Here is an 18,979-nt window from a genome sequence, read left to right as displayed (position 1 = left end):
CTGGGGAAGGGGCTCCCTGCTCCCCACTCTGCCGTGCTGAGGCTGCACCCCCTCCATGGAGGGATGGAGAGGTGGCCCTGAGACCCCACAGAGGTTCTGGGTGCTGGGCCCCTCCATTTGGGCCTCCCGCCCTGCAGGGGGGAACAATCACAGGGTCCTTGTCCCTTCTGGAGTCTCTGTGCTGAATTGCCCCTGGATTTCCTTCCTCTCCTTGCAAGGGTCAGGAGTTTGCAGAGGGCAGGGGTCTCTTGCCTGTCCTGACTGCAGGCAGCCCTTGGGATCCCAGTGCCCTGGCATGCCACTGGTCCATCCCATCCGGCTTTGCCATCTGCATTCTCCTGCCCTCCATCCTCTGTGCTGTGGCCAGGATTTATTTCAGCAGTAGAAATGGGACCAGGAAAGAGCAAAAGGAGTGTGTGGGAAGCAGGGCCCTTCCTGGTGCTGCCCACCCTGGCAGGGGCTGCTCAGGGAGCAGCTCAGGGGCTCAGCAGTCATTCCCAGCAGGAATCTTTCCTCTTTGGGAATACCTGGGAGTTCCCAGTCCACCCCACAGGCTCAGGACCCACTGTGCACGGGCCCCACGGGGCAGAGACACAGCACTGGCTCTGCAAATCTGTTTATTTTTTTCTTTAAAAGTCCATTACCAAACCACAGCGTCCTATGGAGGGGCTGGGCTGTCACTACTGCACTATGGGACAGCCCAGCCGAGCTTTACAACCCCCAGCCTGATCCCCAGCCCCCTCCCAGCTCTGTCACTGCCATGGCTGGCTCTGGGTGTGTGTCCTGTCACCCCCTCTCCCTGCAGGAGCAGCACCATGCCAGGGACAGGCAGCACAGCTGCTCCAAATCTCCATTTCTGCTTGACACTTCCCAACTCGACTCTCTGACACTTTCCCAACATCCTCTGACAAACAACCAAGGTGGATGAGCATCACCCTACCATTGGCTTCTTCCTTAAACCTTAACTCCTCCCAGGACACTCACATTTCTGAGACCAAACCCAAACCACACCGTAACACCCTAAAATCAGCACAAGGAGCAGCCTCCTGCCTGCAGCCAGCAGCAGCTGGGGGGGCACGGGAGGGCTCTCTGCCCTGACCCCAAGACATGGGGTGCACCCTTCCTTAGGGGGTCACCCCCTGCTGCAGGCTCCCATGGCCAGCCCTGCACCCATCAGTGGCCTCAGAGGGGTGGCCCAAGCTGTGTGGGGAGTGGGAAAAGGCACCTATGGAGGCAGTGGTGGCTTCACTGCGTGGGGACACAGTGCTGGGGCTGCTGTCCCCAAAGCAGGGCTGGGCACAGCGTGGGGCTGGTGGACATTGGCAGCTCTGGAGAGACCCAGCGTGGTGGCACCCTGGGGAGCTGGGCCGGGGAGTGGCACCATGGCTGTGCTGTGTGGCCCTGCTCAGGCTGCCACGGGTGGCAGCTGATCAACCAGAACAGCCTCTTGTCCCACAGTGCTGCACCATGCCCTGCCCAGGGCTTCCACCCTGCAGCTCCCTGGGAATTCTCTGCTGTGAGCATCCCTGGCTGTGTGAGCAGGGACAGGATGGCAGTGTGACAGCAGTGTGAGCTGGTGCTGACTGAGGCAGGGCTGGCCAGTCACATCCTCTGGGGTGGCCCTGTAGGTGGTGGGGGAAGCCATTATGTGGGACAGGGACAGGACAGGGACCTGTCTCGTAGCCTGGGCACAGGGACCCCCAATCCCAGCACAGGGCTGTGGATGGAGCTGCTGGGGCTGCCAGCCACCAGCTACCACCTCTTGTGGCCCCACTAAGAGGGGACTCTGCTGGGCCCCACAGCAGTGTCCAGCTCATCTTCAGAGAAGCTGATGTGCAAGCAGGTGTCATCTGCAGGGGAGAAGGGCAGTGAGCTGTCCGTGGGGCTGCCCAGGGCCACTAACTCCTTGGCCAGGGCCTCGCTGGCTGTTGGGTCATGGATGCTGGCCAAGGGGGACATTGGCCCACTCTCTCCAGTCCTGTCCTTGCCCAGAGTGTGCTGGCAGCCCCCGGCAGGGCCGGGCTCCGTGCTGGAGGCAGCACTCCGTGCAGGAGTCCTTGCCTCAGGGTCCAAGAGGGTGAGGGAGCTGGCAGTGATGCTGGTGAGGCTGGAGATGCTGGCACTAGGTAGGCTCAGGTGGGCAGTGCTCTCGGGTTTCACCTCCACTTCCAGGCTCGGGGAGGTCTTGCTTGACCTTTTGCGCAGGATGGGTGGAGGCGGGTTGAGCTTGGGGATGGGCGGCTGCCGCCTGCGGAGGGAAAGCAGAGAGGGGAGGTGATGGGCCACTGCTTCCCTGCAGCACCCAGGGTGTTCCCGCTGCAGCTGGCAGGAGACAGAGGTGGCACACTCTACCTGTCCTCGTCCCCTCTGGCCGTGTCCTCCGCCTTCTGCCGGCCGCTCCCGTTGGGCAGAGCGAAGTCGCTGACCTCGGAGCCCTCCACGCGCCGGCTGAGCCCTTCCTGCCCCTCCAGACTCTCGTCCCCCTCCTTGCTGCCGTAGCGCTGGCTGCCCCTGTCCAGGCTGACGAGGTTGAGGTAGGAGTCCCTGGGGCCCAGGGAAGGCAGCGAGCCGGGGGCCACCGGGCTGCCCAGGATGCTGGCGGGGGTGGAGGTGGACGGCAGGTGGACGTCCAGGCTGTAGTGGTTCTTCAGGTTCAGGGAGAGGGACTGGGCCAGGGACAGGTTTTGCAAGGAGTGGTCAGCTGTGAGAGATGGACAAGGGGCATGTGAAAAACTGGGGATCTCCAAAGCAGCTGCTGCCCTCCACTGTGAGGGGTGCAGAAATGCCCCAGACCCCCAGAGCCTGCTGGGATGGTGCTGGGAGCACTCCAGTTGTTTCCTGTGACTGCAATGAATGCAGTGATTGCCCAGAGGGATGGAGCTGGGGGCATGCCAGCATCCAAACAACCCCAGTGAGTGTGTCACTCTCCTCACCCGGCTGCCGATGCTCATCGCGGTGCTCCTCCCGGGCCTCCAGCACTGTGAGCTGCCGCACCAGCAGCGAGACGTGCTGCAGCAGGTCGCGGTTGGTCAGCAGGAGCTGCCGCACCCGGGCCTGCGCCTCGATCCGCGCCGCTGTCTCGGCCGCCAGCTGGTCCTTCAGCAGCTGCACCTGCGAGACGGGACGGCGAGATGCGGACGGGGTGATTCGGACGGGGCGATGCGGGACCGGGCGATGCGGGACGGGAGGAGCATCCCCGGGAGCGCCCGGTACCGGCGGCGCCACAGCGCCCCCTGCCGGCCCCGCCGCGCCACCCCCGAACGGTCCCCCCGAGCCGGTCCGGCCGCGGGCGGGGATGCGGCGGCATCCCGGGGGTGCGGGGGGTGTCCTGCTGTCCCCCCGGCAACGAGAAACGCGCAGGGGATGTGCCCAGACGGGAGGCACCGGGCTCCCCGCTCTGATGCTGCATTGGGGGTGGGATGGTTTCCAAAAACGGGATGAAATGGGGTGAAACGGGAGTTGGGGGCTCTACCGGGCCCTGCAACACTCCCAGAGCAGCCTGGGGCCGTGTGAGCAGCCAGCTCCGTGTCTGGGAGAGCTCAGCTGTGCTGCAAGCGGTGCTGCACGTGGCGCTGAAAGCAATGCTGCGAGCTGGGCTGCAAGCGATGCTGCGAACTCTGCTGAGAGCTGCGAGCGGGAGCGCTGCCGGCACTGCTGCGAGGGCCGGCCCGCTCCCACCGAGCCCGGCTGGACGCTGGCCCGGGGGAGGAGAAGGGCTGGTGCCGCCTGAGGGGAGGGCAGGACGTGTACCTGGGCCACAGCCACCTGCGTCTGCTGCTGCTGCTGGAGGAGCTGCTGCTGGAGCAGCTGGAGGCAGTGCTGGGAGGCCAGCGGGGTGATGGAGGCCGAGGAGCAGGGGCTGCCCGGGCTGAGCAGCTGCTGGGAGCTGGCCAGGTGGAGGGAGCAGTGTTCAGCATCCTGGGCACAAAGAAATGGGCAGGTGAGCGGATTGACTGGCTCAGGCTGGGATTTGGATTTTGGGTCCCCACGGCGCTGACCCCAGCGCAGCAGAGGAGCTCCCGTGCTTGGGGCACCCAGGGGGTGTTGAGGGACAGCCCTGGGCTGTGAGCTCTGCACATCTGTGGGATCCCCAGCGTTTCAGAGAGGCTCCTTCCAGAGAGCTGGCAGAGCTGCCTTGGCGGTGTTTGGGGAGGGCAGGTCCCCAGGGCTCCCAGGAAGGAGACAGCAGGGAGTGACCCAAACACTCCACACCTTTCCGTGCTGCGGGGCGGTGTCCTGGTGCCTGGAGCATTTGCCAGTGCCTGCGGCCACTGCCCTTCCTGCTGCTGCCCTCCCCTGCTTGGGCAGTGCCAGAAGGAATGCACAGGAAAGCCCAGCCTTTCCAGGCACGCAAACGAATCCCATGGATTCGGGGAGTGCCTGTCACTGCAGCTGTTTCCAGGCAGCCCTGTGAGCGTTACTGTTGTGTGAGCTGAAGCGATGCCATTCAGGCCTCTCCGGGAAGTGCTCCCAGAGCTCTGTGGAGCACCCATTCATTAAGGTGGAGCTGCTGCTCGAGCTGAACGTGCCGTGGGTGCCTGCACTGCCAGGGCTGGGCCTCCTGGGGACGTTGCTCCCTTGGCCTGGAGCAGGAGGGCAGCCAGGGATCGCTGCCAGGGCAGTCGAACAAGCAACTGCTGCAGAGCAGCACTGAGGGGCACGGAAATCCAGCCTGGGTGGGGTGAGAAGCCTGCTCAGCCATGCACTGCAGCCCCCACCCCTGCCTCTTGCCTCAGCCCCCACCCCAGCCCTGGACATGGCCTTGCTGCGGGTGAACTGGGAGCTGAACAGCCTGTCCTGAGCAGGGAGCCAGGAGGGAGGGCTGCAATGGGGTCTTCATGAAAGCACCTCCAAATCAAGCCATCATACAGTGACCCCCGAGCAGAGGGCCCTCAGCAGCAGCAGAGCACATGAACTGTTCTCCAGCCCACCCCCCATTACCTGGCCATTCTTTTCCTTTGAGGCTTGCCCAGCTTTCAGCATGCCAAGGTCCCCCCTGGCACCTGGCAGCTCTCTGGGTCCCCTCTCGGACACACAGATGCCACCAGTATCGATGCCAATCTCGTCCACATCCGTGATCTTGGAGCCCTTTATCTGGTGAACTTCAAACAAGATGGACACATGAATGTGAGCCGCCTTTCCCTGCCAGGACCCAGGAAGAGCTGGGGCCCTGCACGGGGCTGGGAGCTGGGGGAAGCTCAGGGACAAGAGCCAGGACTTGCACCAAATCTCAGCATGCTGTGAAGGGGCAGGAGAGAGGGAATGGTCGACCGAGGGGCTGCAGACCCTCAGCTCGCTGAATGAGGGGGCTCAGCCTGCCCCTCCCCAGCGCTCAGTAGGAGTGGGCAGGCAGGGCAGATTCCCCATGCTCCCCCTCCGAAGGGCCCAAAGCTCTCACCCATGAAGGAGGTGCCACCTCGCGTGTCCCCACCCCGAAGCATCCCCGCACCGCTGCCTTAGGGAGGGGCGTGCCCAGGCCCCTCGGGGGCCCTGAGTCACCTTCCAGCGGCTGCTCCTCGGCCGATTTGTCGCTGGCACCGTCGGCCTGCCCGTCGGCGTTCTGCAGGGCGTGCTGCAGGCTCAGCTTGTGGCACACCTCGAAGGCCTGTCCCACGGTGCGCACCACGCGCATGGCCTGGCTCTGCGGAGCAAACCCGGAGCTGCCAGCGGGGGAACCGCGAGCCCTCCCTGCTTCCCACCCGCACTGCCGCCTCTCCTCCTGGGCTGGGTGTGCCAGCAGCGCCCCCCACTCTGCATCTGGGGGCTCCTGTCCCTGTGTGCAATGAGGGCAGGAGGGGACAAGCACCAGGCACGGTGTTCTGGGGACACCCAGCACCGGCGCTGCCTCGGGGGCTCCCCAGGGACCTGCACCCTCTGAGCCCGCAGAGATGCGGGTGCATCCCCAGGAGCATCCTACCTTCTTCTTGGATTTGAAGACGTTGCACCTGAAGGAGTTGTTTGCGCCGTCCCGTGCGATGTAACTGAAAATTTTCAGGTCTTGCGAGTCATGAGAGACGTAGAAAATTCTAGGTGGGAGAGAGACAAAGGGAATTAATTAAACCATGGGCAGTCTCTGCCCTCCAGACCACCTCTGCTCCTGTGTGTCCCCAGGATGGGCTGGTTTGCAGCCCCCAGGACTGGAGGAACGAGGCAGTGCTGGTGCATGGCCCCTCCTGCAATTTTCAAGGCAGGAGGTGATGGATTTAGAGAGCGTTTCAGGCTTGATGGAAAACCTTCTGGTTTCTGAAGTAGGCAAAAGCTTTTTAAAGCTCCTGTGGGAAAGTGAAAAATCTATAGTCTTGGAAAGAGAGTGGTTATTTTTAGCCCCAGCAATTAACCCCTGCCCAGGCTCCAGCAAGGCAGAACTGCCTGCATGGTGGTGGCTGTCCTGCCCCTGGGGACACAGAGGGTCCCTCCTTGGCAGTGAGCAGGTGCCAGAGCACAAAAGCCTCTCCCAGGGATGCTGAGTGCACTCCAAGGATTCCTCTCTCTGCTGCTCAGGCTGCCTCTCCTCCTTGCACTGCAAAACATTTTGAAGATTTTTAGATATATTTGATTTAATTAGGTGAAAATGTGACAAGTGAATTCAGCTTTGAATAGAGAAGAAACCAAAAGGATTCTTGAAATGTTCCTCCTTGCACTGCAAAACATTTTGAAGATTTTTAGATATATTTGATTTAATTAGGTGAAAATGTGACAAGTAACTCAGCTCTGAATAGCGAAGAAACCAAAGGGATTCTTGAAATGTTTTTTTTCTTCTGTTCTTTCTGTCACTGGAATTTTTTGGGTGTTGAACTTGCAGTTAGAGCAGTTACTGCCAATGTACCACATCCTGTAGTGATCTTTTAAGAAAGCCAGAGGTGAGAAGTGGGCACAGATAATTCATCAGCACATCCTCTGTTCCTGATCTCCTCACTAAGGGCTCTGATCCCAAAATCCAGTTGGGGGATCCCAGTTCTCGGGGCTGTGGGCTTGTGGTACAACAATTCCCTTTGCAGATCCAACAGCCTGGGGCACCCTGTGCTCTTAACCCATCCTCAGGCCATGCACCATCCCTGGGGTCGCTTCTCATCCCCAGGGGCTCCTGAGGCACCAGGTTTATGTCCAGGTCAACCTCTGGGTGGGGCTTGTGGTCTCTGGAATACCTCAGTATCCCATGGAAGGTGCTGTGGAAAGTCAGTGCTTTCTTGCCATGTCTGTAAGGGTTAATTCCCAGTGAGCTCTTACACCTTAGAGTAAGGCCCTGCTCCAGAAGCACGGGGAGAGCCATGCTCTGAAGGAAAACCATGGGAAGCCTGTCTTCAGAGGCAGAATCAGAGAGAAATCCAGGTTGAAGCATCTCCAGGGTCACCCAGCCTAACCCTGTTCAAAGCAGAGCCAGCTTCAAAGCGAGATCAGTTCATCTCACTCTCCAAAATGTATGAAAAGGATTCTCCAGCAGCAGTAACTTTGTACCCTCGTTAATTTTAGATGCTCCTTTGGAAAGCCTTGGTGGAGGGGTCTCAGCAGGTGGGAGGAGGGCACGGATCCCCCAGGGCTGCCTGGCCCTCCCTGGTTGAATCCCCTGCCATGTACCTGTACACAGGATCGTGCATCACCACCATCTTACTCTCATCCCAGGTCCACTCCTTTCTCTGTAAGCAGAGACAAAAATACAGTAAATCAGGTGAAACACCAAACTGCAGGGCAGGAAACCTGGGGAACAGTGCTTTTGTCCCAAGCCACAATCCAGGCTGCAGTGTGATTAAATGAGCCATGACTGTTTCAACAGCATCTCAGATAAAAATAGATTTTTAAAAATCATTTATCATATCTGATCACAGCCTTCAGGGCTGAAAATGGTCCCTAAGATTAATTTATAACATCAAATATGCAGAAGAGCTAGACCCTTTGGGGAAGATGGCTTGGAGCTGGGGCTTAGGACATCTGGATTCAGTGACTTGGTGGAAAGGACAGTGGGGCAAAGAGCTGAGGGGTGCTCAGACCAGGCAGCCTGGAAAAAGCTTTCTGGTATTAGCAAGAAAAAATATATCCCCTGAGAGATAAATTCTTTGGATAGAAAAAAACCCCTCTTCCCACAGTGTAATATTCCCACTCTCTTTCCAGCAAGGTGTTATTAGTTGGATGGAAACTGGAGTGTTCTCTTGTGCAAATCCTGGGTGTTTTTTAAGAAAAGGCCAGTGGTGGTTGGCAGTGTGACTGTCCCTGGGCTGGAGCAGCCTCACCTTCTGCTTCTTGCGCAGGATCACCTTCACCCCGTCCACGGACACGATGATGCTCACCTTCTTCTTCTTAATGTTCTTGGCTTTGAATTCGTACTGGGGGGAAGAGAAACCTGAGTTTGAGAGAGTACTGGGGGTACCTGGGACAGAGGGTGGGAGTCAGTGTCTGACAGGAAAATGTCAGGGGTTGGTTTAATCCCAACTGCTGAGGGAGGTGGGAATTTGTTTTACTCTGCTGAGAAAAAACATTTTGGGAAGGACTTGGTGCAGTAGCTGGGATGCCAGGCAGGATCCTGGCTCTGTCAGGAGCATCCCCTGGGAGAGGACAAGTGGAATTCAATCCTCTGGACAACACCCAGACTGTTAATTTGGAGTTGGGAAGAGTTTTCCTGATGCATTGGCCGTGCCTGGTCCAGCAGGACTCTGCTCCAGAGGTCTGATGGGGAGGTGGCACCTGCAGCAAACACCAAGCAGTGACATCCCTGGTGCCCTTGTGTGTCAGCACTGCGCTGCACCGGGAATACCAAATCACCCAGGAGCTGCAGGGAGGGCCAGATGGGCGGCAGGAACGCAATTATACCTCACTCATTTGCATAATCACATTAACCTCTGTGGGATCAGGATCTCTGGAGAAAAACCCTGCAGGTGTCTGCAGCCTGAGCTCACCTCCATTTGTGTTAAAAATTAAACACTGACTTTTAAAAATGTTGCTTTAGCTGACAGAAGCATGGCAGAGCCCTTCTACTCTGGAGACCTTTGTTTACAGCACTCATCCTTCCTGCCCCCATTTTAAGCACCATTTTTAGCTTCCAAACACAGCATTTTGATACTCCATATTTCTTGCAGTCCCTGTTTGAAATCCACCACTTTGTCACGTTGCTTTTGCAAATCCATACAGACTCTGATTCGTGGATGGGGAGGAAAAGACAATGCCAAGCAGCCTGAAATCCACCTAGGCCATGTAATTAGGCATCTAATTAGAACTCTGATTTCTTTATACAGCTGGGGACATGCAGGGAGCAAGTGAGATGTTAACGGAGTCCAGGCACCTCTTTTGGGATGCTGAAGTTGGAGGACTGTGTGTGGCTCTGTCACCCAAGCTCTGCAGAGAAGATAAACATCTTCCCCACTCCTCAGCACCCATTGTGAGCCACGCCAGCTTTACAGACAGAAAATTGGGTGGCTTTCATGTTGAGCAGGCTTTTGATGCTGCTCATTGAATTCTTAGCACTCTGCAAGGTTTATGGTATGAGACAGACCCCGGATTAAACCACAGCCTTTTGATCTCCCCATGAATTATTACTTTCAGACAAGCTCTTTAAAAATCTATCTACGGCGCTATTGCGTGTGAAGCTGGAACTAAATTAGCTAGACCCGTTTTTTATTTATGGGGAGGAGTGAGAGGAAGGGTGAGGTGGTGAGTGCATCCTGCAGGCTGCTGGGGGCCCACGGGGATGCAGCAGTGCCTGCGGGTCTGGGGTCAGCAGATGGACTCACCAGGCTCAGCACCTGAGAGGGCTTCCCCACCCTCTGCCCCTCCTGCCCAGTCCCCCCAGCCCAGCTGCTCCCCCTCCCCTGTGCTCACCAAACTGTTTGTCCTTGTCTGCTCCATGAATGTCAATAAACCCGGGATAGACTGTTCTGCCCGCTAAAGAGCTGTTTATCTTTCTTTATACACAAATGGCTGGGAAAATACTAGCTGTGCTTTCCAAGAAAGAGCAATACAGTGTATTTTCCCATTGTAGCAACAGGGGTGCAATTACATTCAAACAAGGCTCTCTACTCAAAGGCTTTAAGCAAAGTCCAAGCCTGGATTTTGCAGAGATGCTTTTCCTTTCTCTCTTGGACAGAAAGGAACAATCAGGAGCAGCAGCAGTGAATCTGTGGGTGCTGCCAGGAGCGATGGCAAGACTCTAAACCCAGGGAACTCCAGCCAGCTCCCACACAGCACCACCCCAGCCTGGCTCTGTGCTTCAGCTCCAGGCAGAGCTGTGCAGCACCACAAGCTGCATGTGGCCACAGTGGCCTCAGTGAGGAAGGAGTTTGTTGGCCCTTCCCTCTCCATGGAGCCTGTGGCCACTGCTGCATCCTCGCTGGAGCTCACGGCCAAGGCACAGCCCAGCCATGGCCAGACCCAGCTTGGTCTGAAAACACTTAAAACTCACTGGTGCCTCAAATTTTTTCTAAAGGGTGAAAGCCCCCAAGCAGAAGAAGCTATAGGATGTCCCATGTCCCAACAGAGGAAGCAGGAGCATCAGCTGGGTGAGAGCACCGTGCCTGAGAGGAGGGCAGAGCCCCACGCTCGCATCACACCAGCTCACCTTGGACTCTGTGGCCACTGCTGCATCCTCGCTGGAGCTCACGGCCAAGGCACAGCCCAGCCATGGCCAGACCCAGCTTGGTCTGAAAACACTTAAAACTCACTGGTGCCTCAAATCTTTTCTAAAGGGTGAAAGCCCTCAAGCAGCAGAAGCTGTAGGATGTCCCATGTCCCAGCAGAGGAAGCAGGAGCATCAGCTGGGTGAGAGCACCGTGCCTGAGAGGAGGGCAGAGCCCCATGCTCACATCGCACCAGCTCACCTTGGACTCTGCATCTCTCCACAGAAGAGGCAGATGGAACACAGCTTCAGTCATTTAATTGCTTCCTATCAAGCAGGAATCAGTATTTTAATGAACTGATTTATATAAGGACAGGAAAGCACATGGGAAAAGCACTGTGAGACAGCTGACTTTCTCCTGTAAATGTTCAGGCATAACCCAACCTCCATCCCAGCACCAGGCTCCAGGCTGACCTGTCACTGCTGTCACAGCACAGACTAGCCACTGATTTTCTTCTTACTGTTGAATTGATGGGATTTTTCCCCCCAGATCTGTCAAGGTTACTGACAAATCCAAACCCACATAGCAACATTGCTCTCTGCTGCCTTCCACGATTCAATCCTGTTGTTTGTGCTGTCCTATGGGGAAAAGCTTTCTGGATGCTAAAGGATCTGGAGTTGCCCCTACAAGTGGCAATACAGCAGCCTGGAAGCTTTCTTAACTATGGAGACAAGATGGGACATTTTATAAAAAAAATGCAGGTCAAACAAGGGTAATTAATTTCATTTATTTTAGCAGCGTCATTAATTCTATATTTGCTGTGTTTGACCTGGAATATTTTCCACTTCTGCTCTTAAATCCCTGTTTTCAAGACTTTGCCTTTCCTACGGTCCCACACGCTGCTGGCATGAAATATTAACTTACCCATGAGCTAAAGACTGTATGACTAGAAATGTTAATGGCACTGTGTGATGCATATTTCATTGGATAATTCCACCCAAGCAGATATAAATTACACATGCAGTTACCAGCTTCCATCTGCTGATGAAACTTGGGCTAATGCACATTGGAAATCATGTGCAGTTTCCAGCACTAGGAACAACCTGCATGAATACAGTTATTCAAGGAAGCAATTCTTAATGTGATTAATTACTGAAGGTATCAGGGCCTTCATTATGCAAATGAAAACTGTCATAAAATAGAGAGTTTGCAGGTCTTGGAGGCAGTCTCTGCTTCCAAAAAATGCATCTTCTTCATTAAGAAGGAGCAGCAAGGCCAGAACATGCTCCTGGCCATGGTTCAAATGGTGTTTTAAGTTGTATTGAGGCAAATCAAAGCAGAGGCTCTGCAGGTTTTTGAAGCTGGAGTATGTCAATGCCCCCAGTCACAACTGGGTATGGACTTATTTGCATGCCCATAGGAAGATGCCACAGGCTTGGAAACCAGCGACTTCTCCCTGTGGCTGTAAATCCTCCAGCCAGCCCTCAGCCTGCTGTCCTGCCCTGGCCTCCCCCCGGCCCATCCCGGCCTGGCAGGCTGCAGGATCTATGTGTCCATAAACAACCCCAACAATAGCCCGTCCCAGCCCCCTCCCCAGGCTCGCCTTCCAGACGGACACAGGGAGAATGGCAATGAGGGAATGAGCCCGGCTCTGCCCCCCGACTGACCGGCTCCGGGCAGGGACCCCAGCCCCTGCTCCCCCCGCACACGGCTGCATCCCACTGGGGGGGTGCAGCCTCTGGTACTATACGAGTCCCATTTTAGGATTTAAAGCCATGATGAATCCAAGTATTTCCAGCTCAGGAATGTAATTAATTTCAAACCAGCTGACCTACACGGGGTGAGGACAGGGTGTTATCTCGGCTGCTGTTTGAACTACCCATGCTCAGAGCGCTGCCCTTGGAGCTGATACTCCGGAAAACTCCTGAGTTCTCCCAGCCAGCGGGGCTCAGCCCTGGAGCTGACAAACCAGCAGTGTCCATCCCCACACCCTGCTTGCTGTCCAGCCTCTGATCCCCCCTCCAGCATCACATCCCACCGAGGTCACCGCCGGCCCCGGTCAGCGCAGCCCTCCCTGTGGCTGTGTCTGGAAAGCTCTTTCCCGGTGTGTCCCTCGGGAAGCGGGAGCCTGTGGGAGTCCTGCGAGCCCCGTGCCCCGGGGCTGCCGGGCCGGCAGCTCTCCACGGGCCGGGCATAGCCTGGGGCTGTGCTGCAGTAGCTGGGCAACACGGACACAAAAGCGACGCAGGAAGCAGCGGAGACCAGGAGGGCACCTCCTGCCCAGTGGAAAAATGAGAATTTATGATCCTTGGAAACATAAAACTGCTCACTGGAAAGCAGAAAGCGAAAAGGGAGTACAATAGGCAAGGAGAATGCTGGCAATGTACTCGAAGTCTTTTTTTCTCATTTAAATGAGCTCCTTCCACCATCCAGCAAGCTCTCTGTAGATGCTGCAGACTGCTCCCCAAGCTATCATGGGCCTGCTGGGTTTCTGGGAGTCCCTGGAAGGGCAGCAAGGAAATGTCCAGTTCATCCCACAGGATCCCTGGCTGAGCTGGGCAGGGGCAGAGAGGATGCTGCCCTGGCTGCAGCAGCTGGAGGCTGATCACATCAGGGGGAGAAGAAGAAAGAGCTGCCTTTTGTCCAGGTCTCCTTTGGCACCTGAGCAATCCAGCTTCAGAGCATTCTGATGCACATGGTAATACAGGCCTTCCTCTTCATCCCCCTTCTCCTTATTTTCAACAGATCTCATCTTTGGGAGGTCCCAGACTGCTGAAGTCTCAGACAGGCCTTAAGGATAACTCAATCTTTCCACCCTAAGGTGACATAGCAAAGGATGTGGCTGAAGTTCAGACATTTCTCTGCTGCAATCAAGAGGATGAGGAGGAGAAAGCAGAGTTACACCCACGGGGGTGAGTGGGGCTCCTGCAGCTGATGGGAGCTGTGGGAGCCCAGGGCTAGCAGTGGCTCTTTAATTAGTCTTTTCCACCTCTGAAAAACCACAGACTGTCCTAGAACAAAGCTTCTTCACTTGCTTTTAAGAAAGGGTGGGACAAAAGCAGCCTTTGCATGGCCTCCTCCCTGTGGAAGAGATAGTGCAGTACTGCTGAGCTCCATCCTGAGAGGCACAAGCAGCCTCACAGCCCAGCACAAGGTGACATCATCTGGCCCTTGGTGCCTCTCTGACAAAAGCACCATTGTGTGTCTGTCACTTCCAGGAGCTCCCTGCTGTCCCCAGGTTTAATAGGGAGCTTTCCCACACACGGCCCTTCAGTTCTTGTCTTGCCAGGGCAGGCCAAGCCCAGCTCATGGGGAAGCTGGGTTTTATTTTCCTCCCTACCTCTATTCACTTTGTAGGAGGAAACAAATGACCTTTTCCATCTGCAGTGCCTTGGATGATTAATTAGCAGCAGTAATGAAGTAGTGTCTCGGGACCCCACCCCAACAGGAGCATGAAATGTCCCTACCTGAAAAAGCTGCTAGGTTACTGCAGACAAAAAGTGCTAATTCCATTAGAAGCAGGTCAGATTCACCTGAAATAACCCTGAGAAGTGAAACTGCAATTAAACACTGCAATGTCTTCAAGTAATTCCATATTTCCCTACAAACATCTGTGTCACCCTGCAGAGAAGGGCCTGGTTTAGTGCATGTTTCATATCCTAGCTGCCCTCCAGTCTGGTATGTAGGACAAGAGGCAAGTTAGGAGATTGGATTGCTTTAAACCTTGTCCATCAAGGTTCACACAACAAAGCTCTGAAGAGCAGGAGCCAGGACTCTGCAGCAAGCTCAGAGCTCCATGAAAAATCCCCTGACCCCCTACATGGCTGTGGGAAGGTATCAGAGTATTTTCTATGTCTGTTTCTCACTTACAAAGCAAGGATATTCATTTTCTACTTCATTCATTCAGTTGTTCTGGTTACAGCCAGCCCCTGCCAAGTGACAGCTACCCAGCACCTCGCTGGCAGGGCCAGGCCACCAGACACTGCTTGTACAGACAGGAGCAGGAGGCAACTGAGGATTTCTGCTGCCTGCTCCAAAATTCCTGTTGTACTTTCAGTCCCTACCCACCCTCTCCATGAGCCTGACAGGCCACAGCAGGGGAGATGCTCCTGGCTCACTTCCTGGTACTTTGGCTAGGCTGTGCAGAGAGGGAAAAGAGGAGGTGGTGTCCTCAGAAGCAGGAGGGGGAGATGGGGCAGGGGTGGTTAGCAGGGCTGCTTCTCTGTGAGGTGGTGTTTATTGCTTGTTTGGGGAGAGAATAAAAAGCCAATTTTGTTCTTCTGTGGCTTTTCAGAGGTGTGTTTGTGATGCTGGTCTTGAGGAGAGCAGAGCATTGGTTAGAGCAGTTTGTGGCCATGGGAGCCAGGCAGGGCCTGCCACTGCAGAGTGTGGGGCAGGGGCTTATTGAGGGTCCTGGCAGGGACTCACTGGCACAGCACAGAGATGGGGAGAAAACCTAATCCCACTGCCATGTACAGGCCCTGACAAAGGCAGGTACTGGGATTTTAGGCCTCTAAATAATGCAAGGCTTTGTGTTTATGTAAGGATGCTATTTTAGTGCAGGTAGTCCAAGGGAAGGGGGATGGCAATCCAGAGAGAAAGGCAGCCAGAGCAGGCTGGGTTAGGGTTAGGGTCTGAGTGCAGGGATGGAGAGGGAATGTCAGTGCTCCTGGGACCTGGGGCAGGCACAGCAGGTTCAGAGGAAGAGGCAGAAAAGTGCCCACGTGTTCAGCCTGCTAACCAAACCAACCCAGACCTGGCTCCCACCAGGGCAGGTGTGACCTGCTGGGGGTCTCCATTTCCAGCACTGTGCTGCTCTGCAGCCTCCTCCTGGAAGCCTTGGTGACTTCAGGGAGCTCAGCATGTCCTCCCAAGGTGGATACCTATCCAAAGGAGAAGGAGCAATCTAGATTGCTGTTGAGAATCTGGAGAAGCTACATCTGCATGACTAACACCTACTCTGTGTAAATGCTGCAGGGAGGGAACATCTCCTGGCTCCCAGACTTGCTATCACACCCCATATGCATCTTGGGTGCTGTCCTCCAGCTCTGTGTCTTGCCATTTCTCCTACCAGGGAAATTAGCATTTCCTTTGCATATCCACAGCAGAGTCAGGAAGCTGGACTTGGCACCTTTATCTTTGAGCAAGCAGAATCCAAGCTAGAACGAGGACTTGATCTCCATTTGCATTCAGAACCAGCACTTGATTACAAACTAGACCAGAATGACAATGGGGGATACTGAGTGTGCTGCTGTGTGCAGACCAGGCTTCAGGACTCCTTGGCTAGGTGCAATCCATCTTTGTTCTCCTGCAGGGCTAAGAGCTCTTTGTTAGCTCAAGCCCTGGGTGCAGCTGAACCTTTCCACACCTCAGTGCCAGCAACCCCCATGAACAGCCTTGCTATGTACTGGTTTGAGACACCCAGGGACAGAAATAATCTGCTTTATTGTCAGGCAAGGAGACTTTTTCTCTGTAGCTGTTAATACTATCAATCTCCAGCAGTTCCACTTGAGCAAACATTTCTTACAGAAAACCCAATGACTTATAGTTGACCTCCAGGCACTGCACTGAAAGGATGAGAATTACCCAGATGTGCAGCCCTGAGCAGAGCCAGGCACAGCACAGCTCCCACACTGCTTCTCTCCAAGTGGGCCTTGCTTAGAAATTACTGAGTTCCTAAATTTAAAGGGAGGTCTCTGTGTTCTCCTCAAATTGTCCATGAAACTTCACTCGAATTTGGAAACAAGACTGCTAGTGTAAGAGACAGAAAATTCAAGTCTAATTGTGTCATTTCCAAAACTCCAGAATATTAAGCAGTTCAAGGACTCTATTAGCCTCAGGGGAGCTACTGAGATTAGTGAATCACGATGAGAGAAAAGCCTGGGTTTAGATATGGAAATTATGGAAAAAGAGGGTTTTATGTTCTCAGTATTTATTGTCACCAGCTGTACCAGAACATCACAGGCTCCTCTCTCCCCCCAGCGCTGTTCCCAGTGTCCCTGGGCTTGCAGTGGTGTCAGCAGGAGGTGTGAAGCTGTGGACATCAATGCATGCTGCACTGCCCACACACAGGTCAGAGATTAACCCCAGACAGAGCCCCCTGCCCAGCTCACAGCTCCTGCCACCAGCTGGGACTCAAGGAAGCGAGACCAGCACTGCCCTGGGGGGCAACAACATGAAAATAGGAAACGTGCCTGGGATGGAAGTTTGTGCCCTGTAATCATTAACAGCGGGAGCACAGGCTGCAGCAGGACTGAGCAGGTCCATGGGGCTGTGGGTTCACTGACCCTTGAGTGCTCCATGAGCCACGTGTGGCTCTGCAGCAGGTAAAGGACACTCAACAGGTGGCAGGTGGCATTTGAGCCCAAAGAGCACCCGTGTGCCTTACACCCTCCTGAGGCAGCTGTGACTGCCTCATCCTCCACCACACTGCACCTGGCCTGAACATGTCCCTCTGCTCTTCTTCATCTGACAGAAATAAGCTGATTTTTCAGAAGAAAAAGCCCGGAGCTCAGAGGTGGATTCCAGGTGGGAATTCCAGGGAGTCCACTGGACCTGGCTGTGCAGGGAACAGGGTGATTTGGGGCCCTGGCCTGGGATGCTCCTTCAGTGCACAGGGCCACATCCTGCCCTCCAGCAGAACTACCCAGGCAGGATCTCTGCAGCAGCAGTGACAGAAGGATGGAGGAAGTGGGAAGTGACTCAGGTGTCCTGAAAGCTGTCAGGCAGCTGCCAATTAGTCCAAATAACCCATCTGGTCCAGGGAAAAGACATTTAAATAATGTCTAATCACTGCTGCAGGAAAGAAAGAAAACCATTCCATAATGCCTTTAAAAAATCCCTGCTCCCTCATCAAAGCATCCTTCCTACCAGGGAGCCATTCAAGACTTTTATGCTTTAGATTTATCACACTGTTATTTGGTCAAAACACAAAGTAGCTCGTCAAAGTACTATGGATTCTGTCTGCCTTCAGGCCTCATTTAGTACAGAGCAAAAACAGATTGAAGAAAGCAAGCACAGAACCAAGCTACTGTTAGCAAATCTTATTTTACTGGGCTGGATTTGGCTTTGTGCTCACAGCCCCTCGGGGTCCCTCTCCTCAGAACACTGATCAGTGGAGTACAAAGGGCCCTTGCATGTGACAAAATCAAGACAACACCTACAGGAGCACCCACTGCTGTGCCCTGGCTGCCTCCTCCTGTGTCCAGCACAGACTCAACCTGAGAACCAGAGAGGCTCAGCCAGAGCATGAGGATTACACTGTAGCCACAGGATGACTTTTTTTTCAGATTTTTCTCCGCACAGAGAGAGAGACTCATGGGACAGATTTAAGTGTTTGCATCTTCATGGGTTATTCTGTTTTGTTCCTGAAACAAAGGAACAAAACAGAATAACCCATCACCCTGCTCCGGTGGAAATCCACCCCTGCACTGGCACTGGCTGTACAGGGAGGGTCTCTGCTCCTCCCCAGGGGCAGCCCCAGCCCTGTGCCCCTGCAGCTGTCACTCACATTTAGGCAGCTCCTTGTTACCAAGCCAATCCAATGTGCTCTCCACACTCTGGTTACCTTCTCAATTACATTTTTTTTCAGGCACCAACAAAGAAGCGGCTTTGAGTCGTGGCTGAGTGTTCTTCACCAGAATGTAATTTGAAAGCCATTATATTTCATCTCTGTAATACTCTACAAGCAGTAACAAAATTGGTGAAAAAGTCTCTTTATTTCAAACTAGATAAAAGCTTTGCAGAGATCTCATATGGTGATATTTTAGCTAGTGAAATTAAATGCTTCAGTAATATAATGATAATACTGTTAAAGCCACTTTATTTTACAATTAAAAGGTACCTGCTTCACTGCCAAGATTCAGCATCAGACAAAAAAACTCTGTCTTGTTCTATTTGGCACTAACATTTTAATTTAGCTTTTATCCATTTAAATGCTGCTTTTATTAGCCTTCAACTAAACTCCAATCCACCATGACTCTTATGCAAAACAGAATTAATGTGCCTGACTGGTTCCACCCCCTCGCTGGAGAAGCCACGGAGGTTTGAGGGCTCTGAGGAAGGCAAAAAGGTCACTGTTGCCTGGAGATGACACATTTCACTGACTGATCCCTCCACCCATCTGTTACCAACCCCTGTGCACTCTGAACAGGGCGGAGGAACCGAAGCACCTCAGTCACCAGCCACTCCTCAAAAACTGGGTCATGAAATGTGGCCACCAAAAACGCCCTCAGCTGCCTTCTGGCACAGTGACCTGTGCTCACAGCTTGACCAGTCCCCACTCGTTTCAGCTCAGAGGTTAAGTGACAGAAGGTAACTAATTATTCTGTGGCAGGAAGTCCAGAGGTGATTTAGGGTTGGAGACGAGCAGGGTGGAAATCTGCAGGAGTTTCTAAGTCAGTGGGGCAGCTCCATTGTACGGTGAGACACCCCAAGCA

At 54.5% G+C, this 18,979-nt stretch overlaps 1 protein-coding gene across 2 annotated transcripts in view; it reads right to left on the bottom strand.

The window, feature by feature from the left end:
* Window positions 1-600: 600 nt before the first annotated feature.
* The window catches only part of LOC121337109 (carboxyl-terminal PDZ ligand of neuronal nitric oxide synthase protein-like), a 28,661-nt gene continuing 10,282 nt past the window's right edge, over window positions 601-18,979 (bottom strand). Inside the window, exons 3-11 of one of the 2 annotated variants that reach the window (XM_041406956.1) lie at window positions 8,226-8,318; window positions 7,576-7,634; window positions 5,918-6,026; window positions 5,500-5,641; window positions 4,942-5,102; window positions 3,751-3,918; window positions 2,934-3,111; window positions 2,353-2,701; window positions 601-2,248 (exon numbers count right to left, since the gene is read on the bottom strand). In XM_041406956.1, the coding sequence (XP_041262890.1) occupies window positions 1,774-2,248; window positions 2,353-2,701; window positions 2,934-3,111; window positions 3,751-3,918; window positions 4,942-5,102; window positions 5,500-5,641; window positions 5,918-6,026; window positions 7,576-7,634; window positions 8,226-8,318 (1,734 nt within the window). In that variant the 3' untranslated portion in view covers window positions 601-1,773. The remainder of the gene's footprint in view (window positions 2,249-2,352; window positions 2,702-2,933; window positions 3,112-3,750; window positions 3,919-4,941; window positions 5,103-5,499; window positions 5,642-5,917; window positions 6,027-7,575; window positions 7,635-8,225; window positions 8,319-18,979) is intronic. The other variant, XM_041406957.1, reaches the window with a different exon arrangement.

This window comes from Onychostruthus taczanowskii, unplaced genomic scaffold, assembly GCF_017590055.1.
Source record: "Onychostruthus taczanowskii isolate IOZ18803 unplaced genomic scaffold, ASM1759005v1 scaffold25, whole genome shotgun sequence".
Taxonomy (NCBI): domain Eukaryota; kingdom Metazoa; phylum Chordata; class Aves; order Passeriformes; family Passeridae; genus Onychostruthus; species Onychostruthus taczanowskii.
The sequence above is the reverse complement of the archived record's forward strand: the minus strand, read 5'-3'. Positions and strand labels throughout refer to the sequence as shown.